At 47.8% G+C, this 18,093-nt stretch overlaps 6 protein-coding genes across 6 annotated transcripts; 1 reads left to right on the forward strand and 5 right to left on the reverse strand.

Moving 5' to 3' along the window:
* Positions 1-149: 149 nt before the first annotated feature.
* BKA67DRAFT_595575 (cyclin-like protein) lies at positions 150-1,297 on the reverse strand (the record flags this gene model as incomplete). The annotated part of the gene is made up of 2 exons (XM_046105178.1): positions 150-1,089; positions 1,152-1,297. The coding sequence occupies 2 exons, from the start codon at positions 1,295-1,297 to the stop codon at positions 150-152; spliced, it is 1,086 nt and encodes a 361-aa protein (XP_045952761.1).
* A 1,055-nt stretch (positions 1,298-2,352) lies between these two features.
* On the reverse strand, positions 2,353-3,828 carry BKA67DRAFT_583651 (uncharacterized protein). Its single transcript, XM_046104092.1, has one exon. It carries the CDS (start codon positions 3,353-3,355, stop codon positions 2,660-2,662), a length of 696 nt encoding a protein of 231 aa, XP_045952762.1. The 5' UTR covers positions 3,356-3,828; the 3' UTR covers positions 2,353-2,659.
* Positions 3,829-4,553: 725 nt separating this feature from the next.
* BKA67DRAFT_595576 (CoA-transferase family III domain-containing protein) lies at positions 4,554-6,531 on the reverse strand (the record flags this gene model as incomplete). Its single annotated transcript, XM_046105179.1, has 5 exons — positions 4,554-5,059; positions 5,128-5,759; positions 5,816-5,847; positions 5,983-6,092; positions 6,465-6,531. The coding sequence occupies 5 exons, from the start codon at positions 6,529-6,531 to the stop codon at positions 4,554-4,556; spliced, it is 1,347 nt and encodes a 448-aa protein (XP_045952763.1).
* Positions 6,532-9,857: 3,326 nt separating this feature from the next.
* Positions 9,858-11,729, forward strand: BKA67DRAFT_583658 (Alpha/Beta hydrolase protein). The gene is made up of 2 exons (XM_046104093.1): positions 9,858-10,362; positions 10,521-11,729. The coding sequence occupies exons 1-2, from the start codon at positions 10,295-10,297 to the stop codon at positions 11,593-11,595; spliced, it is 1,143 nt and encodes a 380-aa protein (XP_045952764.1). The 5' UTR covers positions 9,858-10,294; the 3' UTR covers positions 11,596-11,729.
* An 84-nt stretch (positions 11,730-11,813) lies between these two features.
* BKA67DRAFT_583660 (uncharacterized protein) lies at positions 11,814-12,851 on the reverse strand. The gene is made up of 3 exons (XM_046104094.1): positions 12,406-12,851; positions 12,140-12,353; positions 11,814-12,088 (listed from the first exon to the last, which is right to left on the reverse strand). The coding sequence occupies exons 1-3, from the start codon at positions 12,631-12,633 to the stop codon at positions 11,934-11,936; spliced, it is 597 nt and encodes a 198-aa protein (XP_045952765.1). The 5' UTR covers positions 12,634-12,851; the 3' UTR covers positions 11,814-11,933.
* A 1,326-nt stretch (positions 12,852-14,177) lies between these two features.
* On the reverse strand, positions 14,178-16,137 carry BKA67DRAFT_583665 (uncharacterized protein). The gene is made up of 5 exons (XM_046104095.1): positions 15,530-16,137; positions 15,368-15,472; positions 14,925-15,313; positions 14,800-14,867; positions 14,178-14,742 (listed from the first exon to the last, which is right to left on the reverse strand). The coding sequence occupies exons 1-5, from the start codon at positions 15,677-15,679 to the stop codon at positions 14,369-14,371; spliced, it is 1,086 nt and encodes a 361-aa protein (XP_045952766.1). The 5' UTR covers positions 15,680-16,137; the 3' UTR covers positions 14,178-14,368.
* Between the last annotated feature and the right edge of the window lie 1,956 nt (positions 16,138-18,093).

The raw sequence follows: 18,093 nt of genomic DNA on the forward strand, positions 1-18,093 counted from the left end.
TGGCTTGAATGCGGTGTTGTGACTTGATCAGCAGGGACATTCGACGGAAATTGAGACTGATTGTTGATGATGAAATGATGGCCCAAGAAATGCTGAAGATTTTGAGACTTCTTAGCAGCGTTCTTCCTGGCCCTCAATCCTAACAAGTCCTAATTGCTCGGGAGTTTGGCCATGTTACCCGGGCCTTCAGGCTTCAGCCATGATTTCTCGATGAGTTCATCCTTGGCTTGGTAGAGATACTTGTATGCGGTCTTGATGGTACCATCACTTACACCCGCAGCTGTGGCAATATCACGCGACGGGCGAGGATCGTCCAACAAGTTGCAGATCATGTAGATACATGCAGCTGCGACCGAGAGAGGTGAGCGACCAGCGAGATCCTTGACCGAGGTACTCTTGCGTGCCAATGCTTTCGCGTACTTCTCGACCTGATGCGGGTTGAGGAAGTCAAGCTGACTACAGTAACGACCACAAAGCTCCTCGGCACCCGTAGAATTGGTGTTCTCGTACTCGTTGAGAGAGTAGAGATTGGCGTTGGCTGAATCGTGCTCGCGTTGAGTCATGAGAAACTTCTCGAGCTGTTTGAATGTCCTCCCAATCTCCTTCTTGGAGACATTCGTAAGGCCGTGGATCTCCTTGAAAGTACGACCGAGACGAGCCTGACGACATGCAATGAAGATGCAACCGGCAATGATAGACTCTTGAGACTTGCCCTTGAAGAGTTTGGCGTCGTCAGTCATCTTGTAGATATGCTTTGCGCTCTCCTGCACTGTCTTGGGAATGTGGACGGCGTCGCAGAGGGAACTGATGTCACCATAGGCAGCAAGAAGACCCTTGGTCGCCTTATCCAGCTGAGAGCGGTTCTGAGCACGGTGCAGTTCTCTGGCCCGACCGCCTTCGCCGAATGCAATGCTGGTCTCAAGCTGGGAGCCGTTGAGCAGCGGGTTCATGGCGTCACCAACACGCGAGGGGTCATCGTTGTTCTCATCGTTCGCAAAGGTACGCCATTCGGATCGAGTATCGATGATGCGATCACCTAGAACCAGGCCGCAGGTAGCACAGACGAGATCGCCGCTGGAGAATTCCTCGCTGTCGCAAATCAACGTTAGTACAAATGCTGGAGAAAATGCGCGGGGAGGGGGAATACGTACGTCAAGTTGGGAGGGTCTTCCTTGCACTCACCACACATCAAGCGCGCGTTGAGGTTCTCACGGTACTCGGCCTTCTTCTTCTTGTCATCTTGAAGCTGCTCCTGCTGCTGCTGCTTGTAAGCAGCGAAGGGATCGACGGAGGCCATGATGAAAGACGCAGGCGCAGGTGCAGGCGCGGGCGCGACAGAGGAGGGCTGATGAGCTCGAGCAACAAGGAGGAATTCGTCCTTGACAGCCTGAGGTACAAAACCAGTCTCAGCGGTGATAAGTGCGGCAGGGATGCGTATCGACGACGTGGTCAGCGACGTGGTAGGAAGGAAGAAAGGTGCTTGCATGCGATTGAGGCTGACGGTGCTGAAATGGGTTGCTTGGTTGCCTGAGGCAAGAGATAAGTCAGCAATCTGCTTAGAAACGCCACTTTTTTGCTACGACAGAAAGAAAGTGCTCGAAGGTGGGGTCCAGGTTTAGCTCAAGCGCAGTGTGGCTGTGCAGTTTTCTGGGGTCTTCCCGTCCACAGGTAGGTCGTACCTGGCAGCTAGGCGCCGGAATGCTTGGGAACAAAATGTGATGTGATCTGATCTGATCTGATCTGATCTAATGGTTGGAGATAAAATCAAAAGTATCGCCGAGTACGTACGCAGTGCAGTGCGTACGAGTGAAGTCGACGTTTCGGGTTGCAGCTTGCCAAGCTGGGTACGAAGTGTGAAGTGAAGATTAACGTTGGTATCAAATAAGTGACGCTGTGAGTTATGAAGAAAAATGGTGCTTTGATGAGTTCTGTGAATGAATTTTATGAAAGGTGCTTGTTGTTGACCATTGGGTGGGACAATCGAATGTTAAAACCACTGGCAATTAAATCCATTGACAGCCAACAGCATTGAGTCTTGACAATCGACAGGGACAATCAAGATTTAACAAAGATTATCAAGCACAGCGAATCAGCTAGTTAAAAGTCAGTAACTTAGCAGCCTTTCTTTACAATTAATGCGCAAACTCGCTTTGGTTTTCTGTTATATTCCAGCTACGCACACTTTCTGCTAGCTGCCATTACTAGGAACACAGCAAGTTCTGATAACCGAAACTCATAAACTCAGAATAGCCATAAAACCCATTGAACTGTAGTATGTGTATAGAGTGGAAGGTCAGTGGTAAAATACAGGATACAATCAAGATCACATGTGAACCAGTTCGGCTTAGCATACAAACATACGTAATTTTATTTGTGTCGCTTTATCGTGATACTGATAGGATATTGCTCATTCATCAAGGCTATCTTTCGGTCAATCCTTCCCCACCATGCCTCTCGTGTGAGTGCTTTCTTTTCAGAATCATCTAACTCCTCATACCTCATACTAATGCCATAGAGGTTGTATCCAATATCAATGCCGCAAATCAAATGCTTGTATGTCATCCGAAAACGCCTATGACCCCGTGGTGTCGTTTCTTGTTCGAAACATAACTGCAAAACTCCAAGACGCCGTCCCACACACCGGTTTTGTTACACATGATTACACCCACTCCCTGTTAATGGCATTCGGTCTTCTCGATGTCCCCTGATAGGGGGGTGGCGGTGGAGAATGGAGTGGTGGAAGGGGTAGCTTCTCTCGTGGTCCTTTGGCATCGCCCGATGGGAATGCCACTCTTGCTTGTCTTGGTATGGGCAGGTCTTGCAACTCGCGTGACAGGGCGGGATGTTGTGTTCGTCCACCACCCATGGCCAGTTCTTCCAGTCTCGAGTGCCTCCTCTCCGTCTGGGCTCGGACCTCCCACTCCTTCCAGTCATCCTTGGCCTCGCTGTCTCCTGTCTCATCCGCCGTCTCGAAGGGGTTGTGATTGAGAATGCTCGAGCTCCTGGCGCTGTGTAGCACCTGCGAGTCACGTGAACCAATGGTGCTGAACGTCGAGCGGCTGGCCAACGACTTGCGGATCATCAGACTCCTTTCCATTTCTTCGGCTTGCTTGCGGTCTGCCGCACTAATCTTCCTCCTTCTCCCCGTGGTCTGGAGCCGATCACCGATGACAGGTAGTTGTTGATTTGCCTCGGCGAGTCGCTTCTTCCTCAAGAAGTAGAGGACGACAAACACGATTATCATCGCAATGACCAAGGCACTTAGAATGATTGCCACTAATATCCATGGCGATTTTGTTATTGAGTTCGACGACCCAAAGGCGTCTTCCCTTTTCGACATGAGATGTGGTGCCATGGTGAGAGCCAGTATATATTCAAGCAAAAGAGATGTCACCTTGCAGCCATATCATATGTAAGCAACACAGAGTGGAAATGCACGGGTAAGTGAGGTCAAAGTCTCAGCTAGGATGCGGGAGATGCTGTCAACTTATCTTTATGCCCCGCACCTCCCAGAGTTGCACGCGGTTTTGGACCATTGCTCTTGAAGCCACCGCATACGAGACATACCTCTGCACCAACACGATAGGCCCAGCTGGGCCGGGCCCGAGTAGGCAACCCCATGTGCTGCACATCCATGCAACAATCCTAAAAGTGGTGTGGTTGCACATGCATCCACTACTCAAGGGCATGTCTCGGGGCGGGTCAGCCCATTCGTTAGGTGTGGAGGGAGAGTGCAAGTCAAGGTGAAAGTCTAAAAAGATGGGGTCGAGCCACTGTTGCGTTTTCTATAATTGGCTTCGGCATGATTTCTCCGTACGCGAACTGCTCGTGTTGGAATGCCCTTGAATGCCATAGTAAACGGGCCCACCCCTGTAGTTATGTAGTGTCGTGCATGCCAACGAGGGCCGCTCTCGCCGCTAAGGGCGTAAACGGGAGGGCTACGGGAAGGAATTGGGCCCCATTGGGGCGGTGCTTACTGCGTACAACGTGAGTGAAGGACATCTGCCTTCCATTGTCAACTGCAGTGACGCACCTGATAAAGTCTTCAAGCCAAGCGGGGAAAGCTGTCTGTTCCTCGGGCGGGACGGTCCTGAAGCGCATAGAGGCTCAGCTGTTGGATGATCAGATCAGTTTGTTGCCTTTTGCAGTCGCACGAGAATCATAGCCCCGAGATGTTTGCTGAAGAGCTGTACAGTGCACAATTAGCGCCGGACTCTGACCGAAGTTGTTTGTTCAAAAACGGTGCCCAGCAGCACCTCATGCCTCCATGCAGGCAGGGCTAAATTTACCACAGGCCTTTGTCCATATTTTCTTTCCCTGCGCAATGCTAAGGTGCATATCTACGTACAAACTGCCAGCCTGCGTTATGTTCAGGTCTGCATCTACCGCGCGTGCCACACGTCACTACAGTCAGTGCTACAAGGGATTGATCCTTCGTTGCTAACATTACAGTGATGTGCATCGCAAAGGATTTTACAGTGATCAGCTCGACGTCATTACTAGCCAACCCACACCACACCATCAATGGGTTTACGCCGTCAATCTGTTGAGCATTATCTTATCGCGCCTTTATCCTTCAATCCTGCGATATCATCCTTCGCAAATCCTAGCACCTCCATCAGGACTTCATCGGTATGCTGACCGAGAGTTGGTGGTGGGCTCCGAATCCGCGGCTCACTTTCGCTATACTTGACTGGTGTATTGACCATCTTGATTGGACCGCACTCCCCATGCTCCATCTCGACCACCATGTTTCTGGCAATGGTATGTTCGTGCTGGAGTGTGCCCTGCACGTCGTTGACTGCAGCATACGGCATACCCTTCCCTTCGAATATGTCAAGCCATTCCTGTGTTGTCCGCTGTTTTGTGATTGTTTCAATTTTATCTTCGAGGTCAACTCGGTTCGCAACGCGCTGGGCATTGACTGAGTACTTGGGGTCCGTTTTCCACTCTGGCCTTCCAACGCCATCACACAGTATTCCAAAGAGGCGGTCATTGCCACCCCCAAGAAGAATGTCGCCGTCTTTGGTCTTGAAGGACTTGTAAGGCACAATCGACGCTATAAGGGTCAGTAACCTGCTACCACATCAAGTCGGCCCTCAACGAGCATGCGGGTTTGTTACTCACGATGCGCTGTGCCCCATCTGCCAGAATCCTTCTTTCCACTGACGAGACAACTACTCGCGATATTCGCTAATGTCGCAGTCTGGCAATCGCTGAGCGCAACGTCTATGTGCTGTCCTCTTCCCGTCTTGGCTCTTGCAAGTAGAGCAGCCATAATAGAATTACTCGTGTACAGTCCCGTAGTCAGGTCTGTGACCGCAACTCCTACCTTTACAGGCGGGCCATCCCGGCTTCCTGTGATGTGCATCAAGCCGAACTCTGCCTCAACCATTACATCATACCCGGCGCGACTAGAGTAAGGACCAGTCTGGCCATATCCTGTGATACTTGCATAGATCAAGCCGGGATTAATCTCGCGCAGACTGGCATAGTCCATCTTGTACTTGGCAAGGCTGCCAGGCAGGTAGTTTTCAACCAAGATGTCACATTTTGCGGCCAACCGGTGTAGGATCTGAACTCCTTCGGGATGTTGGAATGAGAGACCCAGTGACTTCTTGTTCCGATTGACCGCCAAGAAATATGCTGACTCACCCGGCCCCGAAAGAATGGAGTCAGCAGTATAAGATGCATACGGTGGCCCCCAGGCTCGGGTGTCATCTCCCCGCGTCGGGTGCTCAATCTTGATCACTTCTGCCCTTGTAGTGTGTGAGCATGGCGCCTCACGTGTAGCTCCAACAGGAAGTCGACTTACCCAAGATCACCCAGAATTTGTGTGCAGTAAGGCTGCAAGAGTCTATGTCAGCATGTCTTTTTCGAGCCAGTGGCATGTCGCGCCCGCCGCGTTTGAACCCTGAACAAAGGTTCTATTCTCCCCGCCTGAGGTCACTTGGATCCAGAAGTTGTAGTATAGCCACTCACCCCAGCCAAGACCCTTGTCATATCCAACACGCGATAACCGGCCAGTGGAAGATTCGAAACTCCGTCATCGATTGCCATTGAGTAGCAGCGCCGAGGCCTTATTGCGAAAGCTCCATGTCTTGGCAAGTGTCTCAGTATCGCCGACGGGACGGCTCGACATAAGGTGCGAGATTGCATCTTTATGCACTTATCTTTGTCCTGTCAGCTCGTCTTTGTGCGCGTGATGTCTAGCTCCGAAGCTTGCGTGACGTCAAGCAAGCCACCGGATGTCCGGGTGGGTGGTTTGTCTGAGGTCTCGTCCGTAGTGACAGCGGCGGTCAGTAAGACTTTGTCGCAATGCCTGGGATACTGAGAAGTTTTGTAGGCTTGCAGTGGTATGTCAGGGCGAGAGACATCATGACCGCTCCCCCCTGCTGGCATGGGTTCCTTGGAGATGCGGGCCATTGTTCTGGTGATGGGTCACTGTGGAGGGGCGGCTCCACAACGGCATAGCGCTTTGCCGAGGCTGAGACGTGTGGGATCAGGAAACAACATCATCAACAACGGCATTACATGTCGTCGCGAGATGCTGATGCTTCAGTCACCAAGAATTAGCATATATCAGGATACCAGAAGCAATTGATGGTTATGGGCTAGAAAGGGGTGGTTTCTGCCTCCACAGGCGTGCTCATACCAATTACAGCTGTCGGGAAGGTATATCCATTCGGACTCAAACGCAACTTGAAGCTACATTGGCCCTTGAACCCTCAGCTCTGTTATGTCGTAGAAAGTAGTGTGACCCATAGAGTCAGGCCATTGAGTTTCGACCTGCTTGATCTCCTCATAAGCTCCTATGATAACCTGGTACTCCTCATCTGTCAGCTCCACACAAAGACTACCCAGATTCTCTCGTAGTCTTCCAATTTCGTGTTCTTAAAATCGGAGTAACAACACCGCCGCCGGTCTATCATCGCAGTCAGGAAGGCACCACTCGAGCTTACGTTACTTAATCCCCAAAGCGCGACTATGCCTATATTATAAGAGGATTAATATACTCTACATATTGAAGTAGTGAGTGTTGGCTGTACTATTATAGCAAGGGGGCTAAGTGGGTCGTACGACCTTCGTCGGAGTTGTTCTCGGCCTGATCACTATAAGGTCTAAGGGATGGAACTTGCAGATAGTCTCTTGGGGCACGCTTTTTACCCCTCTGCACAGTTAAGTCGTTGGTTTTTGCAGCAGTGCATTCGGAAGACAACGAGAATGGCTCGTTGTCGCTAATTAATACTATTTCGGTCACCAAGTTCATTCTTTCCATTCATTTCTCAGTGATCAGCCCGCGAGTGAACCAGCGAGTTCGTCGTGAGGCTTATAACCAAGGGGACAAGACAGTGGTCCTGGTTCAATATCCCATATTCTTATTGAACTTTTTCTCTTAAAATACTAGTCAAGTTAATCAAAAATATCAATCAAGAAGTCTTCTCAGTTCAAGTTTAAATACTCTTATTCTTTTATAAGATATGAAAAAAACTAGAAATTACACGGGTTAGGGCCGGGTCTGTAAGGCGTCTCAATTATTATAAAAGTAAAAAGAATTCATTGAATATAACATTTATTAAAACAAGATTCGAGTTTTTTCTATAAAAAAATTGTACAGTAAAATAAAGACAAGTATTTTTGTAAAAGAATTATGAAAAAGTGATAATTATAATGAACGGAGAGAGTGCTTATTAAATAATAATTACTTCCGCATTTTTTATCTTTTTAATAACAGGAAGTATATTACAAGGAGGTGTGATACTACAACTCTAATAGAGCGGTGGTTAGGTTTCGGACTCGTAATGGTGCCCGTAAGTAAAATTATATTTCTCAACCGGAGTCTTTCCATCGATTCGGTGACAACTGGAACATGTCGATATACTCAGTGTTCAATTTTCGGAGACTTTACTTCAGAGCCTCCAGAACATAGTTTGGGTCGTTTTTTACTATGATGTTCTCAGGTCATCTACTCAGCTCAACCGCGAACTTTGTTACCGTGGAAATATCCTTATGTTTCTCAGGATTGCGCTTGAGCTACTATCCGATGACCTCTTAAGAATCAAAATATATGTCTGCCGTGTCCCAGTGTCGACTGCCGAAAGTATTTAGGCCGTCGAGATATTTGTGACATGTTTCTGTATCTCTTGCATCGCCATGCGCGTGACCGAGGAACATCACACCCCGTGCCAACCGCTTCGACTAAATGACCATCGCCGCCAAACGTAATCATTGGGATAGAAGTCGTGATTGAAGTTGATAACGCTGTGAGTGTGGATTGCAGTCCAATCACACTGAGCCTCGCATTCATGCGTTGTGATGTTGCAATCAGCAAAGAATTCCAGTCTCTGTAGCTCGTACTCCCTATCGACCTTGGCTCTCGATGTTGAGTGACCATCATCTTTGTATTCCCAACCATGACTACACTCCTTCGAGAACATGTTTTTATCGTAGTGTGTTCGAGCTTTCCTCGGCTACTGTAGAAGACCTGCCTCTATGGTCACGCCGCTTTGGGGTGTTCATATCTGTTGGAATACTCGTCCTCCATTGCCAAGTGTGCTCTATCAAATTCTAATAACTTGATCCAAACTCTTACAAGATAAGGTATAACCAGGGAAGAAAGTGTCTTGAGTACCTGCTTGGTACATCAAGGTATGTAAGTCAGTGGAGAGTATTCATACTGAAAAGTGACCGAAGAGTGAGCGTGGGTTGACCCCGGACACATTTTCTCGGCTGGTAGTAGCTTACAGAGTAGGTTAGTGATCTGTCGCGTTTTCGGCAGCTACGAACACGCTAGAGTCAACACTAAACAACTATCATGCAAAGTTCGAAACTTCCACAAAGATTATCCCGTTAACTCCGCATTGCGGGTATGCGAAAATGTCCGTTCATTATCGTTGAATGTACTGTCAGGAGTGCCTTCATTAGAGTTTCGGGAATAGTGGCTATATATCCGCACCCACGTCCTGCGGATTCTCTTTGGCATCCTCCATGATCACTACGTCAGTGGCATAAGAGCTTCTTGAAGTAGACTTTCGGAGTCAATGGATGATCGTTGCCTGTCGATTGCGACGGTTTACAGCTGAATCTGTTGCATTTTCGTTTTAGGCTTAGCGGTTACTACAACTACAGGTAGTGTGTTTGCCAAAGTGCTGCTATAACCCCATAATAATTTCCGGTTTTCTAACTCTTTTAACTTGTTATTAACCGAATTCATGAAACCTAGTTAATCGTTCTATCAAAAAGAACAACCTGATAAACCTCATTCAAAGGTGAACTAACCAGGTACAAAAATGAGATTGTCAAGTACAAGCCCCACTCGCTAAGCGTGGCTTTCCGTAAGGACATATAAAGTAACGCTAGTTATATATGCTAAGTACAGCACTATATGCGCTGGAAATATAGCGCTAGGTGTACTGGAAATACAGCACTACGTGCGCTGAGAATATAGCGCTAGGTACGTTAGAAATATAACGCTTAATATCCTAGAAATTGAGTCGATATATGTCGAACATATGTCTAGTATATAATATATATAAGTTGTGTCATTTTGCATCTTTATAGAACTTTTGCGAAGCCGCGCTTAACGAGTAACCCTTGTACTTGACCACCTTATTTTTGTACCTGGTTAGTTCACCTTTGAGTGAGGTTTATCAGGTTGTTCTTTTCGATATAACGATTAATTATGTTTTATAAACTAGGTTAGTAATAGTTAGAAAACCGAAAATTATTACTGGGTCGCTGTAAACTTTGCAAGTAGGTAGGGTAGGTCTAACAAGGCACTAAACCCAAAAAGCGAAAATGCAACAGTTACAGTTGTGAACCGTCGTAGTCGATAGCATCGAATGTTCTTGTAGCAACACTGTATCCACTGATCTCACTGCGCCGTTAACTACCTTAACACTTGGGTAGTTGTTACGATTGTGTCCGATCAATTCGAGGACATGTTTATATAGCCAACTGCTTCCATGTTACCTTGATATCCTTCGAGTTTGTATCTTAAGACTGAATTTCAGGACTTTGCTGCCGGTGACACGTAAACCCATCTTCTCTCTCCATGATGTTAAAGGTTCACTTTTAAAGAGAGCTTACGAAGCAATTTCGCCTAGAACTAGCGCAATCCTTCCAAGCAAGCACAGCCATACGGAATTGAGGGCCGTTCGCACGAACGCAGGTAAGCTCGTATTCTTAAGACAATCACACGGCGGCATCCGGCAACGATATATAGTCTTCTGTCTGTTCAGCTCGATACACTGGTCGTGTGCAGTCTTAATTGCAGCTCCGAGCTATTTGCAAGATGGTTCATTTAAATTCAATTTTCGTCCACAGCGTTATCGCTGTAGCAGCCACGGCTTATAAACTGCCGTAAGCTAGCTCCAAAATCATATATTACCCTTTTAGGCATGTTTATGAAACCTACATTGCCTATCTGCACCAATTGAGCCCTAGTAATTGTTTCGCAAAGCTCTCAAACACTCCACAGCTTATCATAAAGAAGTACTGGCTGACTCCAAGTGCTGTAGTGAACTTTCGGGTCCATATGCCGTGGGAACGGAGACCCTCGATCTGACAGATTACTCACGCCTCGACCCGCTTGCACCTAGTACACCGCAGCTTCGAGAGCTCATGGTGACAATTTTCTATCCCACCTCTAATGACACACTCCAAAACGGCAATCACACTTTTGCGCCCGATTTCACGCCCACGGCAGCGACGTACGTGGACGCCTATTTCGGTCTCCCAAGCGGAACCGCGGCTGAGATCGAAACACGATCCATCCCTCATGCGCCCATCTTGAACAAGAAATTCCCCATCCTACTCTTTGGGCACGGCTTCGGCGGTACACGTGTCATTTACACTGCCCAACTGGAAGATCTTGCGAGCCGCGGATGGATCATTGCTTCTATAGACCATACGTATGATGCCAGCTATGTCGAGTTCTCAGACGGCCGTGTGGTGCCCACGCCATACACGAATTCGAGCCAGCTTCCTGGCGGCGTCGAGGGCGCAGTTAAAGTAAGAGTGGATGATCTCAACTTCGTTGCGGATGCACTCCGCAATGTCACAGTCTTGTCGAGAATCCCAGGGCTCAACTCATCTAGCTGCCGACCACAGCTCCACACCGATCAGATCGGCGTCTTTGGTCACTCGTTGGGAGGAAATGCAGCAGCGACGGCAATGGCCAATAACACCAGGTTCCGGTGCGGCGCCAACTTCGACGGGACCATATTTGGGTCTGTCGCCCAGACCGGCTTGGATCGACCTTTTCTCCAGATGGCTGCGCAAGACCACAATCAGACAAACGATGCATCGTGGGCCGAGTTCTGGGACAACCTGAGAGGATTTCGTCGTGAATACACCGTCAAGAACACGGTACATCTGTCTTTCACAGACAGTCCGATCATTCGGGACTCGGTCGGCGATGCGTTTCCTGCCGGCCAAGATGCCATCTATGGGTCGATCTCCGGGGATAGAGTACTGCGGATCGAAACTGCATATATTGATGCATTCTTCGGGTATTGCTTGAAAAATAAGCCAGCAGCAGATCTCGATGCCCTATCCGGGATTCAATTTCCGGAAGTCTCAGTGGGTCATTGACATCGTCATGACAAGTTTACTAAGGTTACAATTTCATATTCAAGAAAAGTAGAAATCAAGTGTGACACTTACGGTCAGAGACCCATTTAGTGATATTGTAATACATTCAGTATATCTAATTCAGGTTGTTATCATATGTTGTTCACGGTAGTGCAGAGGAAGTGTATACACTCCCAGGTATAAATCTTGATATGTTGGCAAGTTGAATACTAATCTGATGAGAGGTAAGAAATTAAGCCGAATTTATCCCTATTTCCCATTCGGGCATACTAGCTGGCGTCCCAGCACGAGCCAGTTCGTTTCTCAAAAACAAAAGCCTCCGATTCGATCTTATGCACTTAAGCGGTAAAGTCGATCGGAAGAGTTGCACCACCTGACCTGGTGATCAAGTTGGGAATTATTTCACTCAGGCATACAAGGGCTACTGATTTGTCGATACTCGCAGTCGATGGGATACTTCCCAAAGCGGTAGTCAAGGACTGTCCAATTATCAGTACGGTTCACCATGCAAGATTTGGACAAGGCGAACTCACACTGACGACAGATGCTAATATAACGTTAAACAGGGGAACAAACAAGCTGGAGGGGAATGGTAGACTTGGAAGCTGTGCCTCGATGCTCTTGATTTGAGGGCAGATGGTACTGGCAATCTGGTCCACAAAGGCCTGACCACCATCAGGAAGGCTGGGTACACCGCTAATCCCGCCCTGTAACGCTGCAACATCTCTTGTGAGAGCTGCGATAGCTTTTCGAATCGCCTGTCGCGATGCCATTAGCTCTGTGTCTCTTCGCCTGAATACGTGCACTTACGTCAACAGCTACGGCGGAGTCGCCTGGCGTGCTAAGCAGTGTCCTGATAAAAGCCAAGATATCCGCAGCCAAGGCCGAAAATCCTGCCGGAAGGGATGGGACAGGGACTGGAAGAATGGTCGGGGTAGGAATAATACCCGTTGGAAAGGGGGTTGATGGAAGCTGAGGAAGCTGAGCAAATACGACAGAGCCGCAAGCAAGAGTTGACAGGACAGTTGAAAAATGCATCTTGGGAGATGCAAGGTGTTTTTGACTGGGACTGAGAGAGTCCTATGATGGGGAATCGCTTTATACTTTACGGTTGAGAGTAAGCAAGAGTAAACACTTGCTGTTTGTGATGTTGAAAAAGTTTAACCATATGTGAGATGCGTGTGGTATTTATATCTAGCTGATGGCTTGTTGCTCTGCTGAAAAGGTCGACCATCAAGTTAAAGTTCCGTTTCAAGAGAATCATATTTATATAGGTCATTTCTTTCTGTCAACGGTTTCCTAAAGAAACCTCGAACATCAAGATTCTAACACAGACTTTGAACTTAACCCCACCGATTACAGTAGTGGCTGTTGAGACGGGAGCCAAATGCTAATCTTGCATTTTGACTCTACACATCCTAATTGCAGCCAATAAAAGAGTCATGAGACATGGCATATGAGCCTTGTCGTGCTACCGTCTTACCACTTTAGTGAAGCCGGCCCGCTGAAGCACTGCACGTGACGCAGGACTCAGGGGTATCGAGCGGAAATTTCATAACGGTTATTGCTTAGAGTATTGAACGTGCAAGTGTAGCTTATGCAAAAGCACATAATATTCTGTAAGGTTTACTGGACTGACCGTATTTTATGGTCATGACACGATCCCGTGGTTAGTCGCCGTTGAAATGCATTGCGCCTTGAAGATTTGACACCGCAGCATCTGTGGTTTCTAAGTCTAAGGAAGCAACCATAGGCATCTTCAACCGCAGCTAATGGTTATTTACAAATGCTTTGTACCAGGATCTTATCACACGTAAAGAGCGTAACTTGACAGCTCAGGTTTCTAGTCTGTGCGACGCGGAGCAAATAGCTATCAGACTGACGTCGTTATAACTAACATTTATGTTCCCATTCAGCGTCAGCCAGCTTGCTTCTGGTCATAACTTTCTTTTTCTCTTGAACACTGTTTTCACTGGAAAGATGACAATCGTTTTCTCTGGACGGACATGACGGCACTACCCGTGCCGCATGTCTCAGCCCCCTGTGTGTGAGTCTCTATGTGGATATCATTCGTTGTCACAGGCTGCCCTTTTGAGAGGTGTTCCGGAACACCGACTGCATCGTCATCGAGATTGACCCCCTGAGCGGTGCTTAAGCCATTTTGCAATAACAATATCCTGGTCTGCCGTGGACAAGACATTCCTCGTCGAAGCAGCTTAGCCTCGAAAGCAAAGGGCTAGGAGCCTGTCACTACGATGACTACTATTCGGGAGAGGTTTGAGTGATAGATATAAACTCTCGGGCTCGGTTTCCTCGGCCGACGGGAGGTCAAGCCAACTTCGTACCGTACTTTCGGAAGCAAGCAAGAACAATTACTGCCTGTGCAAATGTTTTGTAAGGGGAAATCTACAAGATTCACTGCTTTGCAGTCCTTTCGCGTGTTTGCAATACCTAGCGTGGTCGTCTTGACTTTGGCATGGGACGTATTAATCATGGCTCTCATGTGTACAATGGGACAGATTCATATCAAGCTTGCAATAGGCAGCAAAACTGTTTGTCATAAACATTGGTGAATTTCTGACCTGCCGCCCGAATGTCTTGAGCCACCAAAGACACGTGTGCGATTCATCCGAGAACTTGATATTTGTTTTGAAAATTTATTTATTATTAGTGTGGTTTTCATTACTACTATTACCATTTCTTTCGTTGGTATTTGTTTCAATCGAAGACGAACTAGCCGAAATGTGATTTGCGGTCGTTTCTTTTAGCAAGGTTACCGTTTGACCTCATGAGCATCGTCCCTCGATAACGAAACCTCTACGGTTCTCGTGATGCCGGTTAACTCGATAGGATCCATGCCTGGTTGTGTTTGTAGATAATCGAATGGCGCGGTGGACTTCTTCGGACCAGCGGCGGTTGCTGTGGTTGTTCCATCGCCTGGTCGCAGGTTGGACGTCGAATGTTCGTCGGTCTTCATGTAACCACGAGAAGGGGCCCAAGGCAAACTTTGGCTCAACTGGTATGTCTGTGATAGCCCAAGCTTCCCCATAATAAAATGTAGCACGGGCCTCAAAGTTGCTATAGAAGTTGCGATAATCCCAACACCTGGCTCGACGGTGCTCCAAATTGCGAAGTTTGTTGTGGCCCCTGAAGAAAGAAGTGTTAATGAACCTATCGCATCCAGCAATGCAGGGCGCAACTCACACAGGAAGTCCTGTCCGTTAAGCATGTCAGGAATATAGAACAGGCGGACTATCGTTGCGGTGCTTCCACTATGATATTGATCAGTCTCGCTAGTCGGTGACGCAAGTCGCGGGCTGATGACTCACATAGCAGCAAAACCAAGGATACACATGACGATGATCCTCGACCTTTTCTTCATGTTCAGGGACCACACTATGAACATTGGCAATATGCCAAAGGCCCAATCTGCGAGGCAGTTCATGACTGATGCAACATATGTAGTGATCGCAACAGGGTTATTCTCCAAGCACTTTCCCGCAGTGCCGGGTGCCTCTTCCCAGAACGTGCTTATAGGTCTGCATTGGAACAAAACAACAAACAAATATGCCGTTCCCAACACAACACTCGCAACCATAAGGATACGGAGGAACCAGATGTGATATTTCACAACGGATAGGCGAATCAAGAAGATGCCGACGGTGACCTTGAGGAACGTGGCGGTAAGGACGTAAAATACTTCACAAATAAACCAGAACTGTGACCGTGTTAACAGGTAACTCATTTGCACGCTAGTCTAGTTGGCACCTACTTTTAGAGCACTGGTGTTGTTCTCCGGGGTAAGATCCGTCCTGTGCCTACCGGTACCATGATACCATCCCCCAAGCTGGGCGGAGAGATAAACGGTAAAGAGTGCCTACAATTGAAATCAATTAGAACGTTGATCATTCCCTGCTGAAATGTGGCGACATACCTGTGTTAAAATCAACAACGCGTCGTCCCGGCCGAATGAGTTGGTCACGACAGTTCGTACGTAGATGCGAAGCGGGACCATGATCCATGTTAGAACAAGGAAGGTCACCGCAACAGCGAGCACGCTTGCGCTTCGATCATCGTCACTCATGGCGTTGAGGTGAAATGGTTATTAGCCGACATCACATTCGACAACTCAGAAAAAGGACGAGCGAAGAGATGTTTTTAGTGGGTAGACCGATTGCCTTTAACTAAGAATCATTCCGAGTCATGGCTCCATTGCCCCCTATAAGATCTACACTGGTGTTGGATTTCCACCTAAGTCCAGCGGGTTAGGTCAAAGCACTCTTCCGGCTGTGCAGTTCCGCGGACAAGCGGGACCTTCTGATACTGTCACTGTCGGGACGTCGGCGCTTGGCCTGTGAGTCTAGTCTAGCGCACTGCCACCCGAGTATAAGATTGAACAGCACGACCCTTAACACACTGCCTCGAATCACCCGCTATTCGGACGGGCCTATGGAGGAGAGGAAGAAGAAGAAGAAGAAGTAAAAGAAAAAAGAGGATACAGAAGTACGATTAGGAGATGATTCTTCGGCTTGGTCCCAAGAGTTTTCCTTACCTATTTGGAAAGATAAGGTTCACGAAATGCGATAGTGGGTTGTAGTCTGATACGCCGCTAAAACACCAAGTGGGGATATCTCGGAGCTACTACTATAGTGCTGTCTGCAGTAGCGCTTAGTGGGAGCCCCGGAACCTTGCTCACCTGTCGGCTCGAACAAGAGATCGGACGCGTCCATTGCATCTGATGTGATGCATTGGGACGCTACGACTCATGAGCATTTGGTCTAGCTCTCCGGCCAAGCAGATGAATGCGCTGTCGACACTGCCGAAGACTGCCGGTGAACTGCCGCAAAGTTCAACCTCCTGCAACTGTCAGCCCTATCCTTACGACCCTAAATTGAAAGAAGATCACAATCTTTACCTCCCAAACCGGCCGGTACCTCTTCGCAGCTTTGCCGGCTGGTCAGGCTTCGTGAGGCCGTCCTCCTATGTGCAAGGCCATAACTCCCGTTGGTGTGTCTTGGTTTCGACGTTTGCTCTGTAGTTGATTCAGATATTTACATTCCATCTATCCCTTCACATGTTTGTCTGATATTGCACTGTATAGCTAAGAAGGCATCTCGACCGTTATTCCAGGTGCCTGATGATAGGACGCTGATATATGTGAGAAGACTATCCAGGGCAACAAAATAGCAAATTTTTAGTATTTCTTTGCATCTAGACTAGGATTCCCTTGACCTACTTGTAGACGGCCTAGTCTAATAACGTGGTTTAATTTGTTTTCCCCGGGCAAGCCAAGCCTACATAGCACTAGCACCTACCGCAATGCGGGACATTGCCAGATTGCTGTGTACTATGGTAGTAGTCATTACTACTACTTGGTATGTAAATGTTGCTCTAGTCCAGCTTGGGTTCGTCGGAACCTGCCGATCTTTCTCTACAAGTACAAGCAACCGTTTTTTCATATGTTGGCTCCACATCTAATTGCCAGGATGTATTCAGCTGCGACGAACTATTTGCACCCTTACCAATGCTTACGTTACATATCTTCGTCAACCCACTCATCGACCCCCTTCCCCTTTGCCAGAGCGGAGGTTGTCAAGACCCATTGCTGCAATACATAGGACACTAGATACGCAAAGCGGAAATAAAGCCAGTATTCTGCCCTTTCAACTCTTCCTAGAGTTCGAAACTTATTGACACATCTTCTGGCATATCGACGGGTCATAGTCTCTGTGCTATAATTCTTCGAGGACCCATAAATTCATGGCAGTGTAGTCATTTCTGGTTTCAGTTCACCTTTGCGAACACTATGCCAAACAGGGGCAAGCAAACAATTTTGTATTAGGAAGAACCTGATGACTACCTACCCAATTCGTATAAAATACTCAGTCGATCAAATCAAGGGGTGTAGCCAGCTCGACACAACTTCCGTGGGCTCAACAGAAACGAGCCAAGAGCAATACGGCAAAGCTCAACAGAAACAATAATATTCAGAGACTGTCTTCACAAGGCAGCATATTTCGTCCCGGCGTAGTGACGGTGTTCTAATCCTTCTTCACAACTTCAGGTGGGAGGACCAGTTCCCTCGCGCAGGAGACAGCTTTATAGCGTGAACAATATTCTCGTAGCCTGAAGCGATGCTCTGGAGACGAGCCTGGGGCACCCAGCAACAGAACCAAAGGATGGGATCGATACATTTCCAACGTGGTGTGAACGGCTAACAACTATGCTAACCTAACCTGAAACTACGTCACGTAGTAGTAGTCACTTGGGGAAGGCGGCCGATACATTACACAACGAAGACCTCGTAACACAAGGCATAGTAAACAGCACACAGTAATCTGTCAATTAATAGTGCCGGCCACCAGTCAGCAGAGTCATGAGCAAGATTACTAGCATCATTCATGCCTTATCAAATGAATGAAACTGGAGAGATTGCGAAACCCCTCCCCCTTTTCATGGATTGCAGGGACCTGAATACTCTCGTAGAAGACTTTTTAG

Source organism: Truncatella angustata (assembly GCF_020726525.1).
Source record: "Truncatella angustata strain MPI-SDFR-AT-0073 chromosome Unknown BKA67scaffold_10, whole genome shotgun sequence".
In the NCBI taxonomy this organism is placed as follows: domain Eukaryota; kingdom Fungi; phylum Ascomycota; class Sordariomycetes; order Amphisphaeriales; family Sporocadaceae; genus Truncatella; species Truncatella angustata.